Source organism: Lathyrus oleraceus, chromosome 3 (genome assembly GCF_024323335.1).
Source record: "Lathyrus oleraceus cultivar Zhongwan6 chromosome 3, CAAS_Psat_ZW6_1.0, whole genome shotgun sequence".
Lineage (NCBI taxonomy): Eukaryota > Viridiplantae > Streptophyta > Magnoliopsida > Fabales > Fabaceae > Lathyrus > Lathyrus oleraceus.
In genome coordinates, this window is record NC_066581.1 from 376,380,300 (window position 1) to 376,407,537 (window position 27,238).

The 27,238-nt window shown below is 38.3% G+C and overlaps 1 protein-coding gene across 1 annotated transcript; it reads right to left on the reverse strand.

Moving 5' to 3' along the window:
- Positions 1-18,107: 18,107 nt before the first annotated feature.
- LOC127131346 (uncharacterized) lies at positions 18,108-21,319 on the reverse strand. Its single transcript, XM_051060271.1, has 2 exons — positions 20,822-21,319; positions 18,108-18,257 (listed from the first exon to the last, which is right to left on the reverse strand). The coding sequence occupies exons 1-2, from the start codon at positions 21,317-21,319 to the stop codon at positions 18,108-18,110; spliced, it is 648 nt and encodes a 215-aa protein (XP_050916228.1).
- Positions 21,320-27,238: the final 5,919 nt, after the last annotated feature.

Genomic DNA, 27,238 nt, shown 5'->3' on the forward strand with positions numbered 1-27,238 from the left:
TATTTATAGGATGGATATTTGATTCTGTAAAGAATGCAAATCTTACTCAATTGGGGAAACAAACAAAGTGTTCGACAAGAGAGTGCATGAGATATATTATTCATAGCCGTCAAAACGTGAATAATGTACTCGCATGGAAAGTTATCCTGAACCGGGTTGTGGGTTGTTTATAGGATAAGATCCGGAATCGTGAATTGGTTTGTGTTCCAAAACACTCATCACCCTGAAGAAAGCTAGAACAGCAGACTTGTTTATAGGATGGATATTCAATTCCACAAGGAAAATGAATCTTACTCTGAGGGGAAAACAACAAAAGATTGACCCAAGAGTGAACGAGATATAATATCCATTACCGTCAGAACGTGGATAGAATACTCACAAAGGAAGATTATCCTGAACCGGGTTGTAGGTTGTTTATAGGATAAAATCCGAAATCGTGAATTGGTTTGTGTTCCAAGACACTCATCACCCTGAAGAAAGCTAGAACAGCAGACTTGTTTATAGGATGGACATTCGATTCCACAAGGAATGCGAATCTTACTCGACTGGGGAAAATCAACAAAGGATTCCAACTAACGAGCGCATGAGATATACTATTCATTACCGGCAAACCGTGAATAATATACTCGCATGGAAAATTATCCTTAACCGGGTTGCTGGGTTGTTTATAGGATAAAATCCGAAGACGTGAATTGGTTTGTGTGCCAAAACACTCATCACCCTGAAGAAAGCTAGAACAGCAGACTTGTTTATAGGATGGACATTCGATTCTACAAAGAATACGAATCTTGCTCAGTTGGGGAAAATCAACAAAGGATTCCAACTAAAGAGCGCATGAGATAAATTATTCATTACCGGCAGACCGCGAATAATATACTCGCATGGAAGATTATCCTGAACCGGTTACTGGGTTGTTTATAGGATAAAAATCCGAAAAGAAAGGCATCGGGATACCAAACTAGGTGTACAATGATGACCAATCAAAAGGAGCAACAGACATTACCGACAAAAGGGTAAATGAAAGGCGAGCTGCTGAGGATAATTTGCAAGCATCCGGCAATTATCCACAGGGACTAGCTGGGGATGCATTGGTATACAACCAATGATCCGGGGAACAAATCACTAGCAAACGGTGAAAGGACCCACTGGGGATAAAATTGCTAGCATACGGCAATTATCCACAAAAGACTTGCTAGGGATATAAGTGCTGATCTGAGCAACTTATACAAGCAAAGGAAAATCAACATCAAATACTAGATGAAGATAACCACAAAATTAGGGTTTACATCTACCGAAATACGGGGTAGAAGACCAAAAACTCCGCGTGGGGATAGAACAAATCACAAATCCGCACGGGAAACCAAAATAGGGTTTATAACAAACCACAAACTGCTGAAGAGCAGGAAAATAGGATTTACAACTACCGACTGTTAGGTATGAGGGTAGAAAACCAAAACTCTGGCTGGAGAATAAAAGGTGTATAACCACAAATTCTGTTAAGAAAGCCAGGAAGAATAGGACTTATAACTACCGATATGAGGGTAGAGGCCCAAAAACATTCCGCTGGGGAACAACCCACTGGGAAACACAAGACATTTGACAAATAGCCAATTCGGGAATAATCCGAAAAGACAGACTGAATAAAGACACGTCCTAATGAGGATATAACTCAAATAGGAACATCCATCCCAATATATGTGTTGGGAGGAAACGGAAGAAACCGTCATCCACGAGGATATGTCTCAGTGGGGAACTGCAGAAGGAAAGACAATATTTTCTGCTTATGGGCTGACTCTATATGGAGAGATTTTAACACCCGACATCTGCTTGGGGAGATCTGTAAAGAGATCTATATCACCATAGCAGGAGACACGACAAACAAAAGATATATGGCAAGAAATGCAACATGAATATCTGAATGTTTTATGAGTATGCATGAATATGCGTGATTTATGTTTGATGAATGCTGACAAAACAGACAATTCTAACACAAACAGGTTCAGGAACCAAACGTCCGGTATTATACTTCCAGGGGAAAAACCAACTGGAGAGCCAATCTGCGGAGATCTATATGCTGTAAAGCAAAGATCTGCGGGTACTGCTGAAGAAGCAGAGAATCAAAGATATCAGGAAACAACCCAATCAGGGTACAGAAAGTCACAACGGGCAAAACAGCCACCAAGACAAATCTGTAGGGGAACAAGAGAAATCCCAAAGTATCTGCAGGGGATCCCAGTGTCAACTGAGAAACAAAAAGGTGCATAAGCACGGGCCGCTGTAGAAGCAAATCCACACAACTCCACTGGGGAACAACCCGCTGAGGGAGAATGATATCATCCAAATAGAATCTGACTGCATAAGCAACTCTACTGGGGAAAACCGTCGGCTACTCTCTTGGGAACAAACCACTGAGGGAGGACAGATCAAACAAGTAGATTCTGGACCGAACCACTCCACTTGGGGAGAATACACAAAGCAAACTGATCACAACAAGTAGATTCTGCAATACAAGCCACTCCACTAGGGATCACAAACAGTCAGAAATCAATCCGTTCTCTGGAGGCCAAAGCCATCATCCAACCATACTGGGGATTGAAGGAGTATTCAACAGGTAAAACTGCCACAACAAGCACTCTGCAGACTATGCTGAGGAAAAGATGGTTGAAAATACTGGGATGTCAACCCAAACAACCACCGAGTAGGAAAATAAATCCTGCTCTGCTGAAGAGACAAACTCTAATGGAGAGATAGCAACAAATCCACAGACGACTTCGCCGGGGAGAAGGTAAAGTACCGGGTATCAAACCACTGACTTACCGAGTCTTCAAAAGAAAACAAACGTGCTGAGGAAACAGACAAATCCTGCTGGCACACTGCATGGGGAAAAGCGGTAACAACTCCACTTGCAACCCTGGTGGGGATATCAATAACAGCTCTACTCGCGACTCCGAGGGGAGTATCAATCAAACAGTTATACTCATGACTGTGCTGAGGAGACAAATAAAGTCTGGGGATACACGACCCACTGGAGAAAGTGATGGGGCAGCAAGATGACAAACCATCAACCGCCGAAACTTCTCAATAAAACACCCATGCTGGGGGGGAGATTGCTGCTGGAGAAAACGAAGTCCTCAACAACACTCTGCTTGCGACTATACTGGGGGACAACCCCACCAACAACTCGTTTGAGGAACAACCCCAACAAAGATCTGAAGAAAGAAGATACAACCAAACCAGGAATATGAACAAATGTCTTACCTGTTGCAAATCGTGTCACCCTCGGGAGAGCACTGAGATATTCTTGAGTATCTTTTCAATCTTGTGAATGTTCACTTTGTTTAAAACAAAAAATTTTGAAAAATTTGATTTGTTTAAAACAATGACATTTTATCAATTTAAAACATGCAAAACATTTGTTGAATTGAAACAAATGAGAGTGCAAATAATTGGATAAAAAGCTCAAATTGATTTGATAGAATGGTAGTCCGCAAATGGCAAGACTCCATAGATCTGTACAAATTTGAAGTCAGTGATATATATTGGAAGAGGGCTACATTGAACATAATGATCCTTTCTCTACCAATTTGAATCTCGATGTATCCGAAGCTTCAGTTGACGACGAATTCGAGAATCTTCTGACGAAATGACGACTGATGAACAGAAAGTCTTGTCAGGATGCAGTTACTTGCCAAATCCCTAATTTTTGCCTAGATTGCCCCAGAGTGAGGTACTCAATCTAGCGGGATGCAAATGTTTTCTTTTTTTCCAAGTCTCTAATTTTTGCCTGGATTACCCTTGCGGGTTCTCCACCGAGACGCTCATTTTTGCCTAAGCCGCCCTTTCGGGTTTTCAACTTAGCGAGCTATTCTGTTTTTTTTTTTTTTTTTTTTTTTTTTTTTTTTGCATATACTTTTTTTTCTAGGCAAAGTATCTTTTAACTGCATCTGAATTCACAGGACGAGTGAAATCCTCCCCATCCATTGTTGTAAGCATCAAAGCACCGCCTGAAAAGGCTCTCTTAACAACATATGGACCCTCGTAGTTTGGAGTCCACTTGCCCCTGGAATCGGGCGCGAAAGACAAAACTTTCTTGAGCACAAGGTCACCTTCTCGGAACACACGAGGCTTGACCTTTTTGTCGAATGCTTTCTTCATTCTTTGCTGATATAACTGACCATGACACATGGCAGTTAAACGCTTCTCTTCAATTAAATTCAACTGGTCATAACGACTCTGAATCCATTCAGCATCAGTTAACTAGGGACTTGAGGGTATAATTTTTCTTTTTCCTTTTGGAGAATCCTTGAAATTTTTTTTTTTTTGCTGATTTTTGATTTTTTCATCTTTTTCACCCTCTTTCTTCTTTTTTTTTTTTTTTTTTTTTTTTTTTTTGATTGATTTTTTTTTATTTTGATTTTGATTGCATTTGCAATGCCCCAGTTTGACTATTTTGCTGATTTTCATGATACAGCTGAATGAGCTTCTTTGATGCTCAAGAAGGCGGGTAATCTCGTCAGGAATCCCCTTTAACATCATCTTCCTCTGCCTCAGATACAAGGACTTCAAGATTGGGAGATGGCGTTGGATCATTATGTTCAATGGGTTTAGAAATCCCTGCATAATGATTCTGGATAATGAAAAGCTTTTGAATTTAAACAAGCAAATCATTTATGCAGATGAAAAAGCTGTTTTCGTTTTTCATGGTTTTTTGTGATCACTGATTTCATAAAGAAAAGCAAAAAGTGAAAACAAAGGAAAAACAAATGTTTGACAATGCATTAATTGAATGAAAACATCATTGTATTAAATGCTGCCAACAAATGTCATCACTTCTCCTTTTGGCATGGGAGAAGGGTTTCAAACAAAGTGAACAAATCACGCTGACTTATGGATGCCTGTAGGAACATCCACAGCGACCCAATTGTGGCAAACACCACCAGGTATGACGAAATTGTTCAGGTCTTCTGCATCATCTTCAATGATAGCAGCAGATTCCTCTTCTGCAGGTTGATCAGCATGGATGAATCCTCCACTCGTGAACAAACCTTGCTCATTACATGCCCCAGACCAGTAGCCAATGCCAGCCCGGGATTGGTTAACCAGGAATAAATCCATCAACAGGAATAAATCCATCAACAGGAATAAATCCATCAACAGGAATAAATCCATCAACAGGAATAAATCCATTAAAAGCACTTGGTCTGGCAAATTCCCCTCTCTGAGTTCACCATTCTCTTGCTCAGGATGATCCATCAATCTGGCAGAGTTGGCTCTGGTATAATACCGGCAAAGTGCGTCTTCAAAATAAATGAAGATCGCAGGGTCAGACCACAGGACGGGAGACCGGAACAAAACACCTGCTTATGCAAATGATGCATGAAGTGTTTATGCATATGCTTGTTTTTATATCAAAGGAACTCGAGGGTTTTATTTGCAAACTTTGAAATATTTAAGCATTTTGATCATACATGAGAATATCTCATCAGATATATCAGGTGAAAAAAAATTTCCCGGTTTTTTCATGTTTTGAAATTTTTGCAAATAAACTCCTTTGAGTTCCTTGAAAATTTTCTTTTTATCTGATGATATGGATGCGGATGAATGCATGAATGTATGAATGCAACAAACACACTCAAGGATCAAACAAAGCACGCCAAACAAAGGTCGTGGGAAAGCTCATTGTATCCCTAATATCAATCATCCATTTTGGTGGATTTAGGTTTTCACCTTATCGACACCCAAGTTCCATTGATATTAACGGTACTTGAACCAGCTCTAACATTCTTAATATCAACCAGCCGCTTTGGTGGATTTAGGTTTTACACCTGATCCGGGATCCATTGATATTAACAATGTTTGAACGACTCAACCACGAATCACGGGTTTGTTGAGAGTCACGAGCATGGAGTCTCGGTTAAGAACCACCCAAAGGGAGTGCACTAGGGTTTAAACCTGCCAGGCATGTTCTATCAGAGGTTCCCATAATCATCGTTCCATCTTTCGAATATTATCGGAGGAACGAATACTCGTATTCCAAGAATATTCTCAAGAGAAACTCTTATGAGTGTAGTATCGCGTAACAATCGTATCAGAACTGACATCTGAACGACCTCCGCACTACGGTCCTAAAAATAGGCCAAGATGGGTTTGGTAAACTAAGGTCCTTGGCTTCTGCGGCACATGATTGAAAGAATAATGTCTAACCACAAATAACTTGTGTGACATTATTAGTTCAACATGACCTCCACCAAGTGAATGGACTCGCAAGTCAACTGGCTAAGGAATACTCCACACCAGTCAACAAGACTATGCCATTCTCCTATCCTAGAGTGCACTCGAGTTCGGGTATAGAACTCATCTCACAGATCACCAAAGCAAACAGCAATTGTATATCAAGCAATTCACACATTACAATCAATACAGTGATCCCAAATTGTACAAAAATATGTCAAATAACAAATAATAATATAGCACAACAAGGGTGAAAAGTAGGCAATACCACCAGGGATGATGTGTTTCCCCAGCAGAGTCGCCACTTTTCTGTAGCGGTGTATTCGTCGCTATATGATCTATCGATTAAATCATAAGCAAGGGATACAATGAAATTTCGAGTCGCCACCGCACTTTTATTTATCCAAAGGACTGGCTAAAAAGCGAACAAAAGCCTAAGAAGTTTTACACGTAGAAAACTAATAAAAAGATCAGAGAGTCTGGGTAAGGGGTAAATTATGCAATGGGAAGGTGTTAGGCACCCACTACGTCCTAGGTACTCCTAGGGAGCCCTTTTCACACTTGTTGTAAAAGATTGTTATTTGTTATGACATAAGTATTGTGCAAACATGATTGGGATTATGAGAAAAGAATATACAATTTTATTGGGTTATTGGGTTTGAACGGATGAACCCGCTGCCTACGTACCTTCCATCAAAGGTAAGGATCAAAACGCCGTAGTTCGGCTAAAAGATTTCCAAAAGTTGGTGGATTCAGTTTTAAACAATAGCACTGAGGCTTTTCATTATCAATGGGCGAACACTCGACCAAAAACAACATCCACCATGCGAGGATAGCTTCGACGTACTAGAGGGGTTAGCCCTGTTTTCAGTACGGAAGTCTTACTGTCGACTCACTAAGGATAGGCAAGATTTACATCAACCACAATGATAATTGAAACCTATGGCTAATGCATGAAAAGATTAATGGACAAAGCCAAAACAAGTGAATGAGTGAAGTTAATTGATTGTGATTATGAAAATGAAGTCAAAGTATGATTAAGATTGATTTGAAAGAAGTATTATGAAATGGAGTTTGAAAAAAAGTCAAGGACTTGGGGTCCAGGTTTTTAGTTAGAAAACATGAAGATGTTTGCACAACACTTATGTCGAGTTTGAAAACTAATGTGTGAAAAGGTTTAGGACATAATGAGGATGAATGGATGAAGGTGGAAAGTAAAACTTCTTAGAAGGTTCACTTCTTGAAATCATATAGCAGATGATTCAAGTGTGTCCTTTGGAATAGCAATGGATAATAACAAACAAGCAAGAAAGCGGATATCGGATGCCAATCACTGGGCTTATACCAATCTCCTAAAACAAAATAGGATGTCAGAAGCCACTCAATGGTCTTACACTAATCTCCTCAAGAGAAAACAAAGAAATAAAAGGCGGATACCGGATACCAATAGATGGATTTACACCAGTCTCCTAAAACAGAAATGGATATCAGATGCCACTCAATGGACTTACACCAATCTCCTCAAAAGAAAACAAAGATGAAACATGGAAATCAACTGCCAATCTGTCTGGACTTAGGTTAATTCCACAGTATGGTCCTAGGAAATCCAATGCCACATTACAGGGACTTACAATGGATCCTCACATACAAGAACAAAAGCAACAACATGATCACAGGAATGCAAATGCCAACTTACAGGGACTTATAATTGCAACCTCTCATACAAACAGATAAAACAAACTTATGATCACAGGAAAACAGATGCCAACTTACAGGGACTTATAACTGTATCCTCACATACAAACAGATGAAACAAACTTATGATCACAGGAAAGCAGATGCCAACTTACAGGGACTTATAACTGTATCCTCACATACAAATCAAACAGATCAAATTATGATCACAGGACAACAGATGCCAACTTACAGGGACTTATAACTGTATCCTCACATACAAACAGATAAACAGAAGATATGAGTGACCAATGAGGTCTTACACTCTATCCTTCCATATCATAGGAGCAAATGCCAAAGCAATGGACTTACAATTGTCCTCAATGGGCAAACAACAATGATAAAAGTCACACAGACGAATGATATGATCATGCACTAATGGCAATTGATGATGATAAATGCATAACATACAAGCAAACATGTGCATATGAAGCAATCAATCAATCAATGAATATCAAACAGCACACTCTATAGCCAAACAAAGGGGGGCTCACACAAGAGGGTTTGACTATGAAAGTCCACTGTAATAGGTAAAGGTCGCTCTTAACCTTGCCATTGAGAGGCTAAGGTGAAGCAGATGAAAAGGAGAATGAGGGGTGTGCCTCATTGCTTCTATCCCTGATCAGGGAGAGCATATCAGAAAGTGTGGGAGCTCAGAAAGATGGAGCTCTTTCCACATTATTGACTCGATTAGATCTTGGGTTTTTATCTCAATGCTTCAACCATGTAATGGGAGCAAAGAGAGGACACACTGAATAGTGGGGGATAGATTACTTATCCCTACCTTCCACCAATTGCCTTACTTGAAGGACTTTTCCTGCTTGGGACAATTTTAAACACACACAGGCATTGCCTCTTAAGGAGGACTTCAGACAGTTTGCCCTGTCAAATAACAGACCGGGTCTCCAGACTACATGAAGAAGAAAGGTTTATACCTCAAAGCAAATGCTAAATAGCAAAGCAAGCAACTAAAGCAACTAAAGTGTACCTGAAAAAGTCAAACTTATTAGTAAACAAGTCAACAGTTCAAACCAAAAGAAATGGATAAACAACAGTCAACCACAGAGGGACCAATGTGCAAAGCACAAGACTCAATTATATGAGTCACACCTACAAAACAAGGGTTAGCACATGATATATATAATCCAACTCAATCAAATTTGAATGATCTTTGAGACATTGGTGCTTAACCTGAAACATTAACTCAATTGTAAGCTCAAAAGACCACTAGGACTAGCCTAGGGTCAAAGATGAAAGAAAAGGTCAAAACAGCAAAGAAAAGTCAACCCAATTCATATTCAAACATTTAAGAAGCTATCTCAATTGGGCCCACAATCAAATCATGCATCATTGTCATTTCATGAACCAAAGAAGTCAAAACATGGCAAATTGGAGCACATAGAAGGTCAACAGCAAGACCAAGCTCAAAAGCAATCAAAAACAATTCCAAAAATTATGAAATAATTCATACTCAATCACAATCCATAACATATCATGCATATTAAATTTCAGCTCAATTGGATCATGGGAAGATGGTCAATTAAAATCAGGAAGTCAACACATTTTCAAGTATGCACAAAGAAGGTCAACAAACATGTATCAACTTCAAAAAATCATAACAAATTGAAAACAGATTAGAAATGTATGGGATCAACACCAATGCAAAGCTCAAGATGTCTAGTATGCACATATGAAATTTCATGATCATACAATATGGTATGAGGATTTCACAAAAGATTTGGCATCATGTATCACATAAAGTCAACCATGGACTAGGCAGGGAAGAAAATTCTCAAACAAATGGAAAACAGCAAGATTAAATCCAAGAAAATTCATACACAAACTAGACATGTGATAGATGATTCATGCAAAATTTGGGATCATTTGGAGGCCAGGAAGTATGTGAACAAAAATCAAGAAAATGCACATCATTGGTGTGACACAAATTGTCACACCCTAGTTCAAAAATTCATATCTAGTAAACCACAAATGATAAATGCATAAACTCTACATGAAAACAAAGATTAATGAGTCTAGTTTCACCACAAAAAATTTCAGGGGCAATGGACACATCATGACAATTTCACAAAAGAAATGGCAAAGGGTGTCAAATGTGCATACTTGTCAAGAAATCTCACACCAATTAAAATCCATTTAACCAAAAAATAATTAAAATTCATGATTAAATACTAGACCTCTTCATGAACATGATGCAAAAAATGGCATGATTTTTGGATGAAAAATGAAGGAGAAATGAATTGTTGAGGTTGAGTGAATAATTGAATGAAACATGAACAAGTAACATGGCAAAGATGGTCAAACAAGGGTCAACAGTGGCATAATGGTAATTCAGCGCCTCATTTAACTAAACACACCGTTTTGGCTCACCAAATGAAATGTTGTGATTGGCTGTTGCCCAATGAAACAGTACACGGGCCAATGAGCATTCAAATTTCTGGGTTTAAAACCCTAGGGTTTATGCAGCAGCATGTTTCATCATTTTCATCAAAAAAACATCATCCATCGACATTCAAGCATCGTGGCAGTGAGACAACAATAATCATGCAACAACAGACAACCAATAAACCCAAACACAATTCATGTAAATTTGCTGGAAAACCAATTAGGGTTCATCACAACAGAAGCATATATTCATCACCTTCATGAACTCAAAAATTCAAAATGCCCAGAATTTAAATGTAAGCATGTCAAAAGCATCAGCAAACATCAAGCATCACAAATATGGTAACCATTTTCATTAAATCAATCTAAACAAACCAAATCGAGGGAAAACCTATTTGTTCATGAAAATGAAAGTTCAGATTTCTTGCAACATGGTTAACCAAATCAAATGATATAAAGCTCACAACATTCAGCAAGTCAAGGACTATCAAAAACATATCATGGCATAGCAAATGGTGAAGGTCGAAGCCTTACTTGTTTTTGAAGAAAAATGAGATGCAGTGGTGGATTGATGTGTTGTGCTCGAACAGATGCAGGTCCAAGTTTGTAATGATGATTGCTTGAAGCAGCTTGACTCGACCAGCTCAAATCCAGCTCGAATTCACAAATGCCATGGCTGATGCTTGGAGAAAACAGAGTTTGAAAATGAAGTTCCAGCTGGTAAATGATGCTGCAACAGGGCTCCAGATGGTGACTAGGTCATGGAATAAACAAAAGTTGCTCGAGTATTTGGAGTTTTGGCAGAAAAAATGTAAATCGAGCAAAATGCATTTAGACACAAGAAATGAAATCCAGATTTCTCCATCATATCACAACCATTTCAAGCAAGCTTTAGTTCATTAGAATCAGCATAAGAAGATCTTTCATAAACATATCATGGCAAGGCAAATGGTGGAGGTCGATTACTTACTTGATTTTTGAAGCAATTTGTAAAACAGTGATGTATTGATGGATATGAGTGCAAACAGATGCAGGCAATGCTTGGTAATGAAGGATGATGAAGCTTTTTCAGTTCAAGAATGCTTGGAACTCCTCCAATCTCCTTTCACCATTGTTATGCTTTTTGAAAACAGAACAAAGGAGGGGCTGTGCAGATGATGATTGGTGATTCACAATGCCTCACAAGGTTGTCCAGGTGATGGAAGAAGCAAGAACAGCTCGGGCTCTTTGAAGATTTTGTGCAGAAATTCACAAAGTGTAAAAATGCAAGATGAGAGAAAAAATGTTCTTTGGTCGTGTGGCTGCTATCTCTAGGGTTGGAATGAGCAGAAAAGTTGATCTTATACCTCTGTTTAGCAATGCTTAATCCATGTGTTAAGCTGGTTTGGTTAAATGAAGTAATTGGCATTTTTGCTAAGCTTTGCCCAAGTGAATATGGGGGGTATGGACTGCTCGAGTGGGCTTGGAGACAGGCTGTAAATGGTCTTCACAATTGCTGTTTTTGGTCTGTACATCAATTGCCAAGTTTGTTTTGCTTATGTGAAGCCATTTGCAAGAATTGTCAAATTTGCAACTTTGGCCAAAATGATGATATAATGGTGGTATGAACATGATTTAGGGCTTGGAGCAAGTTTCAAATATGATATGAAACAAATCTCAATTGGCCAAAGTGAGAAAAAGTCAATAAATCAAAAAGTCAATGGTTGGTCAAACTTGACTTTTAAATGAAAAAAAGGTCAAAAAATGCCATTTTGATTGGTAAGGTTTTGGGTCATGAAATTTATATTTTTGGAAAGAGGAGGAAAAATGTGGTTTGTAGGAAAAAACCCCACCAAATTTGGCCTTATGGTTTGAGAGATATGGCCTTTTGAGGTTCAAAAATTGGTGAAAATGAATTGATCATATCTTGACAACCACACATGGGATTTGAGAGTTCTTGGACTTTTTGAAAATGGGAGAACAAGATCTTCAACTTTCATGTTGGGCAAAAATTCATTTGAAGCTTGTATCATGATGTAAGTTGAGGATCAAGAAGTTTCCATTTTTGGCAGTTGAAATTACAGGTCCACTTTCTATTTCTGGAAATTTTCTGTTTGACTTGATTTTCTTCCATGATGAGGTTGGACATGATACATGAGGCTTGTATGAGCATGAATGAACTTCTTCAAATCAATTCTATCCATCAAATCACTGATTAAATCCACAGTTGACCAAATTTGACTTTTCTAGGGTTTTGGATGACTGAAGTATTTCTGATGAATTCCAAACCCTAATTCCTTGAGAACTTGACTTCAAATGATGTCCCAAGTTGTATGAACTCTTGATTATTGATCATGGTGCCCAAATTCTGCAAGAATGGCCACCATCCACTGCTTTGACTGACTGTTGACTGTCTTTGACCTAATTGCTGATGATTGCTTCAACTGCAAGCAACAAGGTTAAACTGACAATATTTTTGTACTTTTTGAATGATAAACATATGAAAAGCAAAGATATACAAATGCAAAGTATGCTTGGTGATCAAGAACCACACTCACAAAGCAATCTACCCACTAGGGGGGAACTAGGGCATGCAATGATCCTTGAGGCCATGATATGATATGATATGGGCCATGAGGGATCTTAGGGCCAAAATTGGGGTCTTACAGGACCAATCGATTGGTCAACACGCATTTTCATATTTTCACTTCATAGAACACCATTTTTCCTCTGTTAATCCATTTCCAACAAACACCAACTCCTTCTTCCAACAAACCCATCACACTACATGCTCATGTACACATGTATAACAAGAATTCCAAGTTCATAACCACAAGGATTTCAAGGTCATAACCACAACTAATCATTTAACCACAATCACAACAAATCATGTAATCACAACAATCATAAGAACACATCAAGCACATATCCATGGAAAACCAAAAAGAGCAAGAGAAATATTCATCATATAGCATGGATTTTCATGATTTATCTATGATTCTACAACCCTAATCTTCTATAGACCTAGGGTTTCTAACTAGAACCCACCTTGTTTGTACCTTAAGATTGGCATTAATTTTGTAAAACAAATAATGTAATCACCTCTGTTGTTTTAATATGTTGGGTTGAAGAAGTTCAACATCTGGACCAACATGTCATGTAAGATGTCACAACATCGGGACTGTGGCATCTCACATGTGTATAAAACTGAATCAGTTAATTATGGTTTGTGTTAAATGATTAATTAGGATATCTGGTGAATATCCTAACTCCTATGTGGAGATCTTGAAGATTCAATCAGAAGATTTGGTGAATATACAGTTTCCAAATATGGAGATCTTTTAGGAAATAAAAGATTGAAGACCTTGATTGTAGCAGAAAAATTCTGCCAGCTCTGTAACAGCAAAGGAGAAGCTTGCTGCGATTTCTGAAGGCCCAAATCCAGTTGGGTGGTTAGGTTATAAATAGCAGATTGTAACCTAGGTTTTGTAAGCCTCAAACAATATAAAAATTAGGGGTGTGTGTGAGGTAAACCTCCCAACCTGTGGGAAGGTTACCAGGTGTTTCTCAGTGCTTGAAAGCATGAGATTTTTTGTAACTCAAAGCCTGTAGGCAAGAGTTGTTATGTTCTTGAACGAAGTTGTGAAGCATGTTCAAGTTGTTTAAACATTACATTGTAATTGTAGTGATAGGAATGGAAACTGGAGGTTTCTATCTAGGACTTCCTAGGTATAGATTGCATTGGGTAGGAATTAAGTGAAGAGTTGTAAACGGGGGAGTTTAACTCTGAATTAATACTGCTAATAGTGGATCTTCTTCCTGGCTTGGTATGCCCCCAGAGTAGGTAATGTTGTACCGAACTGGGTTAACAATTACTGGTGTTTTTACCTTCTGCACACTATATTCTGTCTGTTATAACTCAGTCTGGTTTTAGTCTGTTTATGAAGGGAATAACAGACCTGACACATAGCCTTCAGTCTGAATGTAAAACAGAATGTTATGACATTCATCATTGACTGCCAATACTGATGTATAGACTGGTTGGTCTGTTACAGTTCAATCATTTGTAATGTTGGAACAGGTGATGTTCAAATCAATGTTAAGACATCATGTTGATAACTAGGCAGGATCAATAAACATAAGTGTTATGTTTGATCTCTACTGTGTCTTTGTACTAGATGGACAAAACTGGATGTTCTTCTGTCCATGGTGGTATAGTAGCATATGTCATGACATCTGTGACTGTGTGCATATGAGTACTGGGTTTTAGTTTGTATAACTGTCTTGCTGAATTAGTAAAAATGTTGGATCAGATGTCCTGACTTCGTGTAGAACATCTGAACTCTGACTATACCAGAATTTCAATTGGTATCAGAGCAGGCATCCTGTTCTGTTTCTGGATGAGATCCATGGGTGATACTTTCTGGTACCCTGCAAGGAGTTATGTTAGTACTGATGCTGGAACCTGTGGAAGGTTCTGTGATTTCCCTGAATAGTCCCTTGAAGTAGGTGGATGGACTATTCATGACAGGAACTGTGTGTACCTGTCTCTAGAGGTTGAAAATTGGCCTTTGTGTGGGACAACTCTACTAGTATTGAATCATATTCAATCTTGGTATGATCTTGGAGGCTGATCTGGAGAAGTGTGTGTTCATAGGTTGAGTTGTATTATGATTTCCACTGCATAATACCTGGCAAAACTCAAACTCTGATGTAGTTTCCCCTCATGTGGATGAAAGGCTGTTGTATTTAAGATTGCATCATAATCTACTGAAGATGTCAACGATACTTGAGTCTCCTCAAGTCCACTCATCATGACGTTCTCACTTCAGGATTGTAAGAATCACCTGATCACTGATTCTTTTACTCTCTTGGGTAGTGTATATGAAGATCTTGAAGACTTTCAAGGAGGGTTTTGTTCCAAGGAGGTGGAACTAATGTTCTATGTGATGTTAGAACATATTGTTCAACAAGTATGCAGCTACTGGTTGAAGAGCATATGTGTTTAGGTGTCAAACAAAGGGATACGTTTGTTTGGAACCTACTCCTGACCTAGAAGAGGAGACATCTGTGTGTGCTAAGTTGACAAGGGTAGGGTCAACTGTATGTGTGCTCAAGAAGGTCACTTTTAGACGTCTGATCTCTAGAAGTGAAGCTGGTTGAGATGTGACATGGTGCAATTTCCTGTTGTCTGTCTTATTCCTATAGATTGATCAGGATTGGATAGTTGTTCCCTGAAGTACTATGTTGTGTTGGAAGACAAGTCCCCTGGATGATAGAAGTCAATACTGGGGTAACCTGATTGATATGTCATTTGAGAGGATTGGGACCATGAATCTAGTTATTCAAACACCGCGCTCAGAAGTGACAATTCTTTCAAGGAGTGAGAATATGAAGATTCAGAGATTGGTTGAGGTAGTATGCTCTGGCAATGCATAGCTACTATTGATGGGTGTTGTTTTCTTTCACCAGTACTTATGGTCAGCTGGAGTCTGATTGGTGTGATTGGAGTCTGTATAGGTATAACTCGTAGAGTTAATTGCCACCGATAGGGGTGATGTATGTCATGTTGAGACATTTGTCTACAATGCATGGATATTGGTGTGAAGTTTCCATGATTGTTAATTTGAGGGGGAGTTTTGGTTAACCTCCTCACGTTTGGTCAGCCTAGGGTCTGGTTGGCTGTTGACCTGTGTCACATGGGTTCTGGTTGTTGGGTGACACATTTGCAAGGTAGGATTCATCCCTCTCATTCCTAAGGATGAATTTAATCTGGAAAGATTCTCAAAACTATTGAGGTGCTTGCAAGCAGAAGATGTTGACACAAGAAGAGTATTCTCAAAGTATTCTTATGGTGGAAGTATCTGAAAGGAAAATTGGGAAAGGATTTAAGATCAATGTCTACTTGTGCCAAGTACAAGTATTTAATTGATTATCGTTGGAACTCAAGATAACTGATGTTTTTTTAAAAGATGTTGGAACATCTTGTCTTCAAGACCCTGTGCAGAATCACAAGAAGGATAGTACATTGGTTTATGATCTATCACTTTGGTGGCAGCAAAAGCATATGATCTCTGAAAAGGTTTCCTGGCAAGAAACATGTTCAGTCTTGGTGTGTACAAGAAGAAGAAAACATCATAGTCCTGATGGTGGTTACTTGGATCAGTTCACTTCTGATCTAGGTAAGGAAGTGCATTAGCTAATGCACACTGTGGAGTCAAGAACAAGTGGCAGCGGTCTTGACATCATGGAAACAGGTTTGCTTTAGGAAGTGGAATCCTTGGTATAGCTGAAGGGATAGTTTCTAACTGGTCCTTCTGAAGACTCATGCATCAGAGTGTCTGATGTCTTTGGAGAAGAAGCAGGGATTCATCAAGGTATGAGCTTGGATGACTTAACTGCAAACCTGCAGGATGGAGGATGTTTACTCAAACTTGGTTCCACAATCAAGTCTATGAGAACATTGAACTCTTGTTCTATGAAGGGAGGAAGTTCTTTCAAGTGGCAGAAGAAGGAGCTGAATTCAACAGCTAAATGTCAAAACACAATGCTATGACATTTGGTTCAACATCAGAATCTTAGTTGGTGAAGTGGCACATCAACTTGAGATAGAAGGGTCTACAGGGTTGTAGATTGGATACTTCAAAAAGCTTGAAGTTCAAGTCTCACTTGGAAGGTCAGAATATCTTTGGAAGAAGTCTGATAAACGTGGAGAGGTCAAAATAATGGCATTTGACTTTTTCATATGAGGATTCATGAAGGAGGTAATCAACCAGTGTGGTCTATCTCAGAAGTGAGTTCGAAGAATCAAGACAGTCAACTTATGGCAGCTGATTATTCTTGAGGAAGGTCTGAGACAAATTACCTTGAGCAGAAAAGGAGTAAGTTGAAGACAAAAGGAGGTGTTTTCTATTCATCTCTTGGAGCTTGTGGAAGGAGTTCTGAGCTATCTATGGAAGATTATCTCTTGTAATGGGATGAGAATGCATATGTCCCAATCTTTGTCTGGATCAAGCTTATGATTCAGTGATATCTGAAGAATATCAGATGGTGTTATGTTGTGAAGTGGTTTTTTGTTCTGGTTAGAAGAGAGATAGTCACATGGTGTGGATGTGTTCAGCCAAGAGGGTTGAACAGGGAGTGTGCTCTTGAAGACATGAAGATGCGTCTTATGTTTTCCATTCATCAAGTTGTCTGGGTTCTCTTTGAATCGGGAAGTATGTGAAGGCCCAACTTTGGGGTGTTGGATATGTTCATGTGTGATCTCAAAGTTTCAAGAGGAGAGTTGGTTGTTCATGACAGGGGGAGTTCTGTCTTTGCACTGCAAGTAATCATCAAGCTTGTGGTCTATGGGTTCTCAGATAACAAGGTATGGCACCTTGTTAGTTAGTGGGATGATGGGGTGTGTGTCAAGGCTGAGTGAGCAGAAGAATGTCTGACCGGATGTCATGACATTACCTTGGAAAATTTATGTGTCTTACTAGTTGCATCCATAACTAGTAATTCTGTTGTTGTTGCACAGATTTAGGGGGAGGAAAAGTACCCTTGTGCATGTGTGTATTACTAGTAGCCATAGCTAGTAATTGTTCTGTTTCTACTGTTGTTTAAACCTCTGACAAGTTGTTTAACTGCTGGTAGTTGTCCTTGTGAACAAAAAGGACAGAGTGTTCACAAGATGTCATAGGAGATGTCTTAACATAAGATATCCTATGTACCTGCTGGAAGTTGTATAAGGATATGTGGATGTGTGGTGCTAGGTGTCAAGCTACCACTGGAGGTGAGAAAGTGGTTTTAGGAAATGGTGATAGGGAGAATACATGAAGAATGGAGACAAAAGCAGTGTCAAACTTTAAGACATAGCTTGCAACGTGTCTGACAGTATTTATGGAATAGTCTTGGAACTGTTGTTTCTGGAAAGAAACAGTCAAGAGCTATAAAAGGTATTCAAAGATAGTCTGGGATATTGGTGGTGATTCTCTGACTGATTCTCAGCAAATATTTATGGATCTTGACCAAGCATTTACTCCTACCGTTAATTCCTAAGCATGGTCTGGCCTATTTAAAGGATGTTTCAGCACTCCTCTTCTTGCAAGAGCGACATTTCATTCCCTCTAAATCATGGGGTTTATTAAGATCTGGGCATACTGCTCCTGGATCTGGTTTTGTGAAGGTGTCATTTATAAATGTTTAGCTAAAAAGGGGGAGAGAAACATTGTCCTGAGGATGCACCAGAAGCAAGCAATATCTGGTAGCAAGGAGAAGATGGGTTCAGGCACAAAAGTCACTAACTGGGTATATCAGTTGTGTCTGGTGATTTGAGTTAAGAAGACAGTTGTGTCTTGTGATCTGAGTTACATTATCTATGTACTCAGCATTACATATTCTTCAGGAAGCCCTCCTGTTGAGGGGAAGTGTTGTGATGTAGCTGTGTATTGTACAGCTTCTTCCTCATGTACACCAACAGTGGTGGTGGCAATGGGGCTGTCAATGACAAAGAGGAAATGCAGACCCATATTGGGTTATTTGTTTTAGCTAAAATTTGCCAAAGGGGGAGATTGTTAGTACCTTAAGATTGGCATTAATTTTGTAAAACAAATAATGTAATCACCTCTGCTGTTTTAATATGTTGGATTGAAGAAGTTCAACATCTGGACCAACATGTCATGTAAGATGTCACGACATCGAGACTGTGACATCTCACATGTGTATAAAACTGAATCAGTTAATTCTGGTTTGTGTTAAATGATTAATTAGGATATCTGGTGAATATCCTAACTCTGATGTGGAGATCTTGAAGATTCAATCAGAATATTTGGTGAATATATTTGGTGAATATACAGTTTCCAAATATGGAGATCTTTTAGGAAATAAAAGATTGAACACCTTGATTGTAGCAGAAGAATTCTGCCAGCTCTGTAACAGCAAAGGAGAAGCTTGTTGCGATTTTTGAAGGCCCAAATTCAGTTGGGTGGTTAGGTTATAAATAGCAGATTGTAACCTAGGTTTTGTAAGCCTCAAACAATGTAAAAATTAGGGGTGTGTGTGAGGTAAACCTCCCAACCCGTGGGAAGGTTACCAGGTGTTTCTCAGTGCTTGAAAGCATGAGATTTTTTGTAACTCAAAGCCTGTAGGCAAGAGTTGTTATGTTCTTGAACGAAGCTGTGAAGCATGTTCAAGTTGTTTAAACATTACATTGTAATTGTAGTGATAGGAATGGAAACTGGAGGTTTCTATCTGGGAGTTCCTAGGTATAGATTGCATTGGGGAGGAATTAAGTGAAGAGTTATAAACGGGGGAGTTTAACTCTGAATTAATACTGCTAATAGTGGATCTTCTTCCTGGCTTTGTATACCCCCAGAGTAGGTAATGTTGTACCGAACTGGGTTAACAATTACTGGTGTTTTTACCTTCTCCACACTATATTCTGTCTGTTTTAACTCAGTCTGGTTTTAGTCTGTTTATGAAGGGAATAACAGACCTGACACATAGCCTTCAGTCTGAATGCAAAATAGAATGTTATGACATTCATCATTGACTGCTAATACTGATGTATACACTGGTTGGTCTGTTACAGTTCAATCATCTGTAATGTTGGAACAGGTGATGTTCAAATCAATGTTGAGACATCATGTTGATAACTGGGCAGGATCAATAAACATAAGTGTTATGTTTGATCTCTACTGTGTCTTTGTACTAGATGGACAAAACTGGATGTTCTTCTATCCATGGTGGTATAGTAGTAGATGTCATGACATCTGTGATTGTGTGCATATGAGTACTGGGTTTTAATTTTTATAACTGTCTTGTTGAATTAGTAACAATGTTGGATCAGATGTCATGACTTCGTGTAGAACATCTGAACTCTGACTATACCAGAATTTCACACCTCAAGAAATGGAAGAGGAGAAGTTGTTTAAGATGAGATGAGGATGAGGATGATGGTGTTGGTTCCAAGGTTTTCTTCTTCTTCTTCTTCTTCTTCTTCTTCTCCACTAGCTTGTTTTCTCTTCTTCTACCTTTCCCTTGAACTACTTATTTCAATATTAACCCTTCTGATACATAGAGAAAATGAAGTGGCTTATGGTAGGTGGTAAGAGGTAGTAACATGTGGTGGTGAGTGAGTCAAAGATAGTTGTTGGTGGCCATGAGAAATATGTATGGTTAGTAAGTGGTTACAGATGGTAACAAATATCTCAAGTGGCACCATACTTGTAATATTTGTTCTACTAGAGCTATTTACCCATTATTAGTGTTACCAAAATGTCCCCAATAATAAAAGGTCAGTCCCAATTAATATTAATTATGTCAACCTGCACTCACTATTTACTCTATTTGTCCCAGTTGAAAACTTTTAGAGCACATAGGAACTCAGTTGACCTCAATTAATAGGAATTTAGGTATTTTAAGGAAATATGGGGTATTACATCCTCCCCCCCCCCTTATATAAAAATTCGTCCTCGAATTTAAATGTTACCTGGAAGAGATGAGAGTAAGCATCTCGCATTTCTGACTCCAGTTCCCAGGTAGCATCGCCCGGATGCGATTCAGCCCACTGAACCTTAACAAGAGGAATCTCCTTATTCCTTAATACCTTAACTTCTCGTCCTGCAATACGACTTGGTAGAGGTTCGAAAGTCAGATCTGCTTCTACTTTTATTGAATCTGGAAGAATAGGCTGAAGAGAATCTGGAATAAACTTTCGAAGTTGAGATACGTGAAAGACGTCATGCATTTCTGATAGAGAAGGTGGTAAAGCTAATATATAGGCTACTTCTCCAATCCTCTCTATAATCTGGTATGGCCCTATATATCTCGTACTTAGAATCTGTGACTTAAACAGTCCTTTTAGTCTCAACCTCGGAGTCACCTTCAAAAATACATGATCACCTTCATCAAATTCCAATGGTCTTCTCCTGTGATCCGCATAACTCTTTTGGCGATCTTGTGCTTTCTTCATCTTATCACGGACCATCCTTATCTTTTCGGTAGTCTCCTAAATGATCTCTGGTCCTAAGATCCTTTCTTCACCAATTTCCGTCCAACATAGAGGTGTTCTACATTTTCGTCCATACAAGGCTTCATAAGGAGCCATCCCAATACTTGTATGATAACTATTGTTATATGCAAATTCAATTAATTGTAAAAGCTCATTCCAATTCCCTCCACTTTCAAGTACACTAGCTCTTAACATATCTTCTAGTGTTTGTGTCGTCTGTTCAATCTGACCATCCGTTCGAGGATGATTAGAAGTACTCAAACACAATCTCGATCCCATAGCTTGTTGGAATGCATTCCAAAATCTTGAAGTAAACTTTGAGTCTCTATCAGATACAATGCTAGTTTGAACACCATGCAACCTAACAATTTATGAGTTGTTTCCCCACTGAGTTGTTTCCTCGTGGATGATTATTATTTCAGTTTCCTCCCCAGTTGTTCATCTGGATGGAACCACTCCCCTTGAGTTATTGTCCTCATGTGGTTGAGTCTTGTTCAACTGTTTCTTTCTAGCTCTTACCTAGATAGATGCTTCGAGTCTCCTAAGAGTTTATTGCCCAGTAACTGGTAATATTCTTCTTAGTTTGTAGTTTGTTACTTCTTGCCCAATACCCGGCAAAAGTATCCCAGTTTTCCCAGCAGTAGAGTCCCCAGTGGATCTGATTCCCCAGAAAGTGTATCCTTGATATGTTCACCCTAACTGGTGACAAATATCTTTCTTTCCCCTGCCTGAGTCTATCCTGGATATGTTCATCCTAACCGATGACGGATATTCTCACCTTTGGTATTCTACCCAGTAAAAAGGTAGTTGTAATCTCTATTCTTGTTTCCCAGAGAGTTAATCCTTGATATGTTCATCCTAACTGATGACGAGTTTCCTTCTCTTTGCGGTCTTCTACCCAGTAACCAGTAGTTATAAATCCTGCTTTTGTTCCCTCCGTAGATTTGATCCTTGATATGTTCACTTTAACCAGTGATGGATTCTCTCTCTTGGTATTCTATCCAGTAATTGATAGATGTAATCCATATTTTCTCCTCTCTCGGAGTCTATCCTTGATATGTTCATCTTAACCGGTGACGGATTTTCTCTTTGACAGTATTCTATCCAGCATTCGATAGATGTAATTCCTAATTTTTGTTCAGTTGTTTTATCCTTGATATGTTCATCTTAAGCGATGACGGATATCCTCCTTGACATTTCCCAAGCAAGTCTATCCTTGATATGTTCATCTTAACCGATGACAGATTTTCTTCCCTGTTGAGTTTATCCTTGATATGTTTATCCTAACCGATGACGGATATTATCATCCTTGGTCTTCTACCCAGTAACTGGTAGTTGTAAATCCTATTTTCTGCAGTCCTCTTTGGCAACGCTGTTCTTACCCAGTAATCGGTAATGAATACTCCCTCCTGGATTTTCTCAGCGAGTCATCCTTGATATGTTCATCCTAACCGATGACGGATGTTCTCTCTGTCAGATCTTTATTATCTCCTCACCCAGTAACAGGTAGTAAATGGTAGATTTATGCTCCTCCTATGTTGAAGTTTATTTCTTCCCCAGTTGAGTTGAGTGCGCATTTCTTTAGTGAAATCTCTTTTCCTTGCATGATTCAAGTACTTCAGTTTTATCCTGATTTACTGGTATCCCTTGCAAATGTTGTTGTTCACCAGCTGAGTCTTTTCCATGTTGTATGGAATTCCTCGAGTCCCCCAGTAGTTTTAAGTCGTAGCCTGGCCTACGCATAACTCCTTTTTCCCCAGAGTTTTTGTCTCCCTGGTGAGTTTTCCTTATGGAATATGTTATACTCCTATGGACTTTCGGTCTCTCCGATTTCTTTTCCTTTGTGGCAATATTTCCCCACAGAGCATTAACTTTTGCATTCATGTTATATGCATCATGAGGTCTCTTAGGGACCAAAATTTGTTTCTATATGCTGTTATTTAAGCCCATTCTACTGAGTCGACATGAAGGTTTTAACCTTTGCCTCCTCAGTTAGAATGTCCTTAAATAGGGGCAGCTGTAAGACCCCAATTTTGACCCTAAGATCCCTCATGCAATTTCATCATAAGCATTAGCATTGGGATCATACCTTGGCATCCTCCTTACCCCTCTTTCATTGGGTTTGTTTTGGGAGAGATCACCAAGCACTTTATGATTCTATCATACTTGTATTTTATCATTTTCACTAACCAAAATACAAAAAATATGTCTTTGCATTTGCCTAACTCTTTTGTAGGTAGGGCATGATCTCATTGATCTATCAAGTTCACATCTAGGGTTTGAGACCCTCATGAACAAATAACACAACCATGGATTGATACAAGGATGGTCACAAGAATTATATATGAGTCCTAATGATCTCTACATGTTACATTGATCAATTTTTCTTCAAGAGTTTGAGGGTGATTTGCCTTGGAAACCCTAGTTTGACTGGGTATCTTGAGTAACTTCTCCAACAAGCTATCTCATCAATTGATCAAATTTATCAAGGGACACTTCAAAATTCATCATCTTATGCATATATGATCTGCCATGAGCCTATAAAGTCAAGAGAATTGAAGATTAGCAAGTTGGTTGATGGTGGTTGGCCAGATGAATTAACCTAATCAAAACTGGGTCTCCCTAGACCCTATCTCCTACAATTTTCACCATATGAAAATGATTCCAAGAGAAAACTTACTATAAGTTACATTCCAAACAACTTTCATGTTGAGACCTAGAGTTATTTTTGCTTGGAAAATCATTTTCTATGTTGAAACATTATAGGTCATTTTGTCTAAACCCTAATTTGAAAGTCAACTTCCCAAAGCCATAACTTGCTCAATTTTTATGAGATGAAATATTTACAAGTTTAATAATCAAATTCAAGATGTCTACTTCAACTTTGATGTTTAGAGTGGGAGCTGATTCAACTTTTATGAGCATGTGATATAAGGCTACATTATAGGTCACTTTTGACCTATACCATTGAACACGTGATTTTTCCAAACTTCAAAATTGCATACCTTGATCATTTCAAATCCAAAAAACATGAAATTGGTGACCATTTTTAAGGTCTTTGAAAGAGCTACAACTTTGATGAAGGAACTTTTCTCATTTGAAGCTCACATAAAAAGTTAAGCAAGGTGGAATATTGAGATATATGGCTTGACACTTAGAAAAAATTTCAACATGTTGAAATTTCCAAACTTCCACCTCAAAATTCATCATGATACAAGATTCAAATGGAAAAGTGTTAAACATGAAAGTTGTTTCTCTTGATCTAGCCTTTCCAAAAAGTCTAAGATCATACATTTTGGACAAGAATTGAATAGGTTGTGCATGGCTTGAAAATTGCATCATCATTTGGCAAAGATCAAACTTCAAGTTTCCATGTACACTTGCCTTGCAATCCAAGTTGATTTTAGACTCTCTCACACTCATTTGTGGAGCTAAAGCAATGATCTCATGGGCATGTACATGCCCATGCACCCATGCATCACTCTTTGCCAATTTTGGGAAGTGATTTGGAAGGTGCAATTATCACATGATCCAGCTATAAATAGAGCTCCATATGCTCAGAATTCAAGACACATTCGCGCCAGCTTTGATCCTAAACCCCTAACCCTTCCATTTGAGAGGATAATCCTGAGAATTTCATCTCGAAATTAAGTTTGAATCTCACTATTTTGAGATTCAAAACTCCAGGGATCCAAGACCTTTAGTGCATTTCATTCTACTTCTGCAAGCATTCTGAGTGAGATCAAGCACGAGCCAAGGCAAGAATAGTTGAATCCAGACCTGCATTGAAGGTATTTTCCAGAAAATTTCATCTCTTCGATTCTCTCTCAATCTTGCTCAATTCTCTTGATTCTTTGGTTATTTGAAGTCCTACCAATGTAGGCAAGAAGATTGAGTTGCTTAGAGGTCAAATCGAAGCAACTCAGTTGACACGCCTAAAAATTCAACTCCTCATATCTTCCTATATGTGAGAAGTTAGTTAAAATTGAGGTCAGATTCGTGCTCTACGCCATTTTTTCTTTCAGATCATGTCCTCATTTTTCATTTTCTTGATGGTGATGAGTGAACCAGTCCGGCCAGGGTCACCGGAGAAGATGACCGGCCTTTGGAAGTCGGTGATGTGTTGGCACGGTACAAAGCCATTGATCTCTTTTAAATTGTTTTAATCTCGTGTGTTGTTTCTAATTACCATGTCTGTGCCGCGTTGACTCAAGTCTACCATGGAACGCGCGTTGGTGGCCACTTGATCTACCACCTCAATTAATGAGGGAGATCAAGTGGCCCACGTTTTTTCTGATTATTTGAATTTCATTTTAATTGCTTTATTTTCATTAATTCATATTAATTTTAATATTGATCCAAAAAATATGAGAGTTTCACCAAAAAATTTCAAATAATTTCCTCTTTCATATTCTGAATTAAAATTATTTTTTGGATCATTATTAATATTTTTCATGGTTTAAGTGATTTTTCATTTGTTTTTAATTATTTAAAAATACTTTTAAGTCTTCAAAAATTCTGAAAAATTTTCTCCAAGGTCCTTTGACCTTGTTTGACCTATGATAAATCTCATGGCCATTTATTTGGTGTTTTGATGAGGTTTTAGGAATTTGACAAACCATATTTAATTTAAATGTATCATTTTAATATTTTTAATTTGAATAAATGCCAAATAATTTTGTTGACCAATTGTGATGACTTGTTTGTGTTTGACTCTTGTTGTTGGGCCTTGGTCAAGGTTGATTTGACTTTGTCAAATTAATATCATTGGATTTATGGGATTGATGGAATGTACATTCCATCTCCCAAAATGAATGGATGATATTAATTTGATAAAAGTCCTCCTTTGACCAATTTGAGTTTTCATCTATTCCCCTCCTTCTTCATCTCATTCCCTTTCTTTATGCATTCATCTCATTTTAGGCCACACCTTTTGCATATTATTTTTGTGTGTGGTATGTTTCATGAGCATAGTCCATAATACTATGTCTCTAACATGCATTAACATCAAAATTCTATTGCCTGGCCTCAAATTATTGTGACTTCTGCATAAGTCCAATTACGATTGCTTAACATAGTGCTAAATTTGTGATATAAAAGGCATAGCATTCTAGTTAGTGAGATTGTAAGTCTCCCCTCTTTCATGGTATTGTGTGGAAACTTGGCCTTTTTTCCTTCCTTTGGAAGATGTCTTGGTTCAAGGATCCATGCTTATGATAAGTGGGTTGAGTGTTCTCCAAAGAATGTCTTAAAATGAAAAGCAAAAGCAAAACAATACTAACTTCTAAACTATTAACTACTCACTTTTAATTTCAAGCCATTTACTTTAATGTCATTTAATTCTAGCTTTTATACATTTGCCATTGTTCACATCATTATAATTGTTTATGTTAATGCAATTTTCACTTTGTCCACTTGGACCATATTGTGTGATATTTTGTTTGTGTATACTTTGCTTGTTTGTTTGGTCTTTGACCATTAATGTACATAATAACAACAAAAACCCTAAAAAAATTGTGTGGACTGTTGGCTTGATCTTGGACAAATGGACTTAGAACTTAGGCAACATTCCTATGCTAAAGGACTTGGCCAATGCCAACTTGTAGAGAAACCAAGTGCTTGCAATTTGAAAGTTCATTTGATACATCATTCAAGATTCCTCTGAGTTCATCTGCATCATGATCATTGTGAAGTTGTTATTTTGAACCTGTGACTTGTGGAATTCATGGGCTATTTTGAAGAAGATCATGGAATGGATAAGCTTGGATGTGGCTATCTTTATTTGATGCCTTTACTCTTCAAGATAAAATAGTTGTGCATTTATGTGTTGCTTGATTCTAAAAATGTCCAAGGAAATTCTGGGTTTCTATTGACATTCTTGTCTATTGGATTGCT

Coding starts and splice junctions, on each gene's coding strand:
- LOC127131346 (XM_051060271.1), bottom strand. CDS start 21,319: ATGGTCCGTGATAAGATGAAGAAAGCACAAGATCGCCAAAAGAGTTAT. Junction 18,258..20,821: donor CTTACTCTCATCTCTTCCAG/GTAACATTTAAA, acceptor GTTTCTTTCCAG/AAACAACAGTTCCAAGACTA.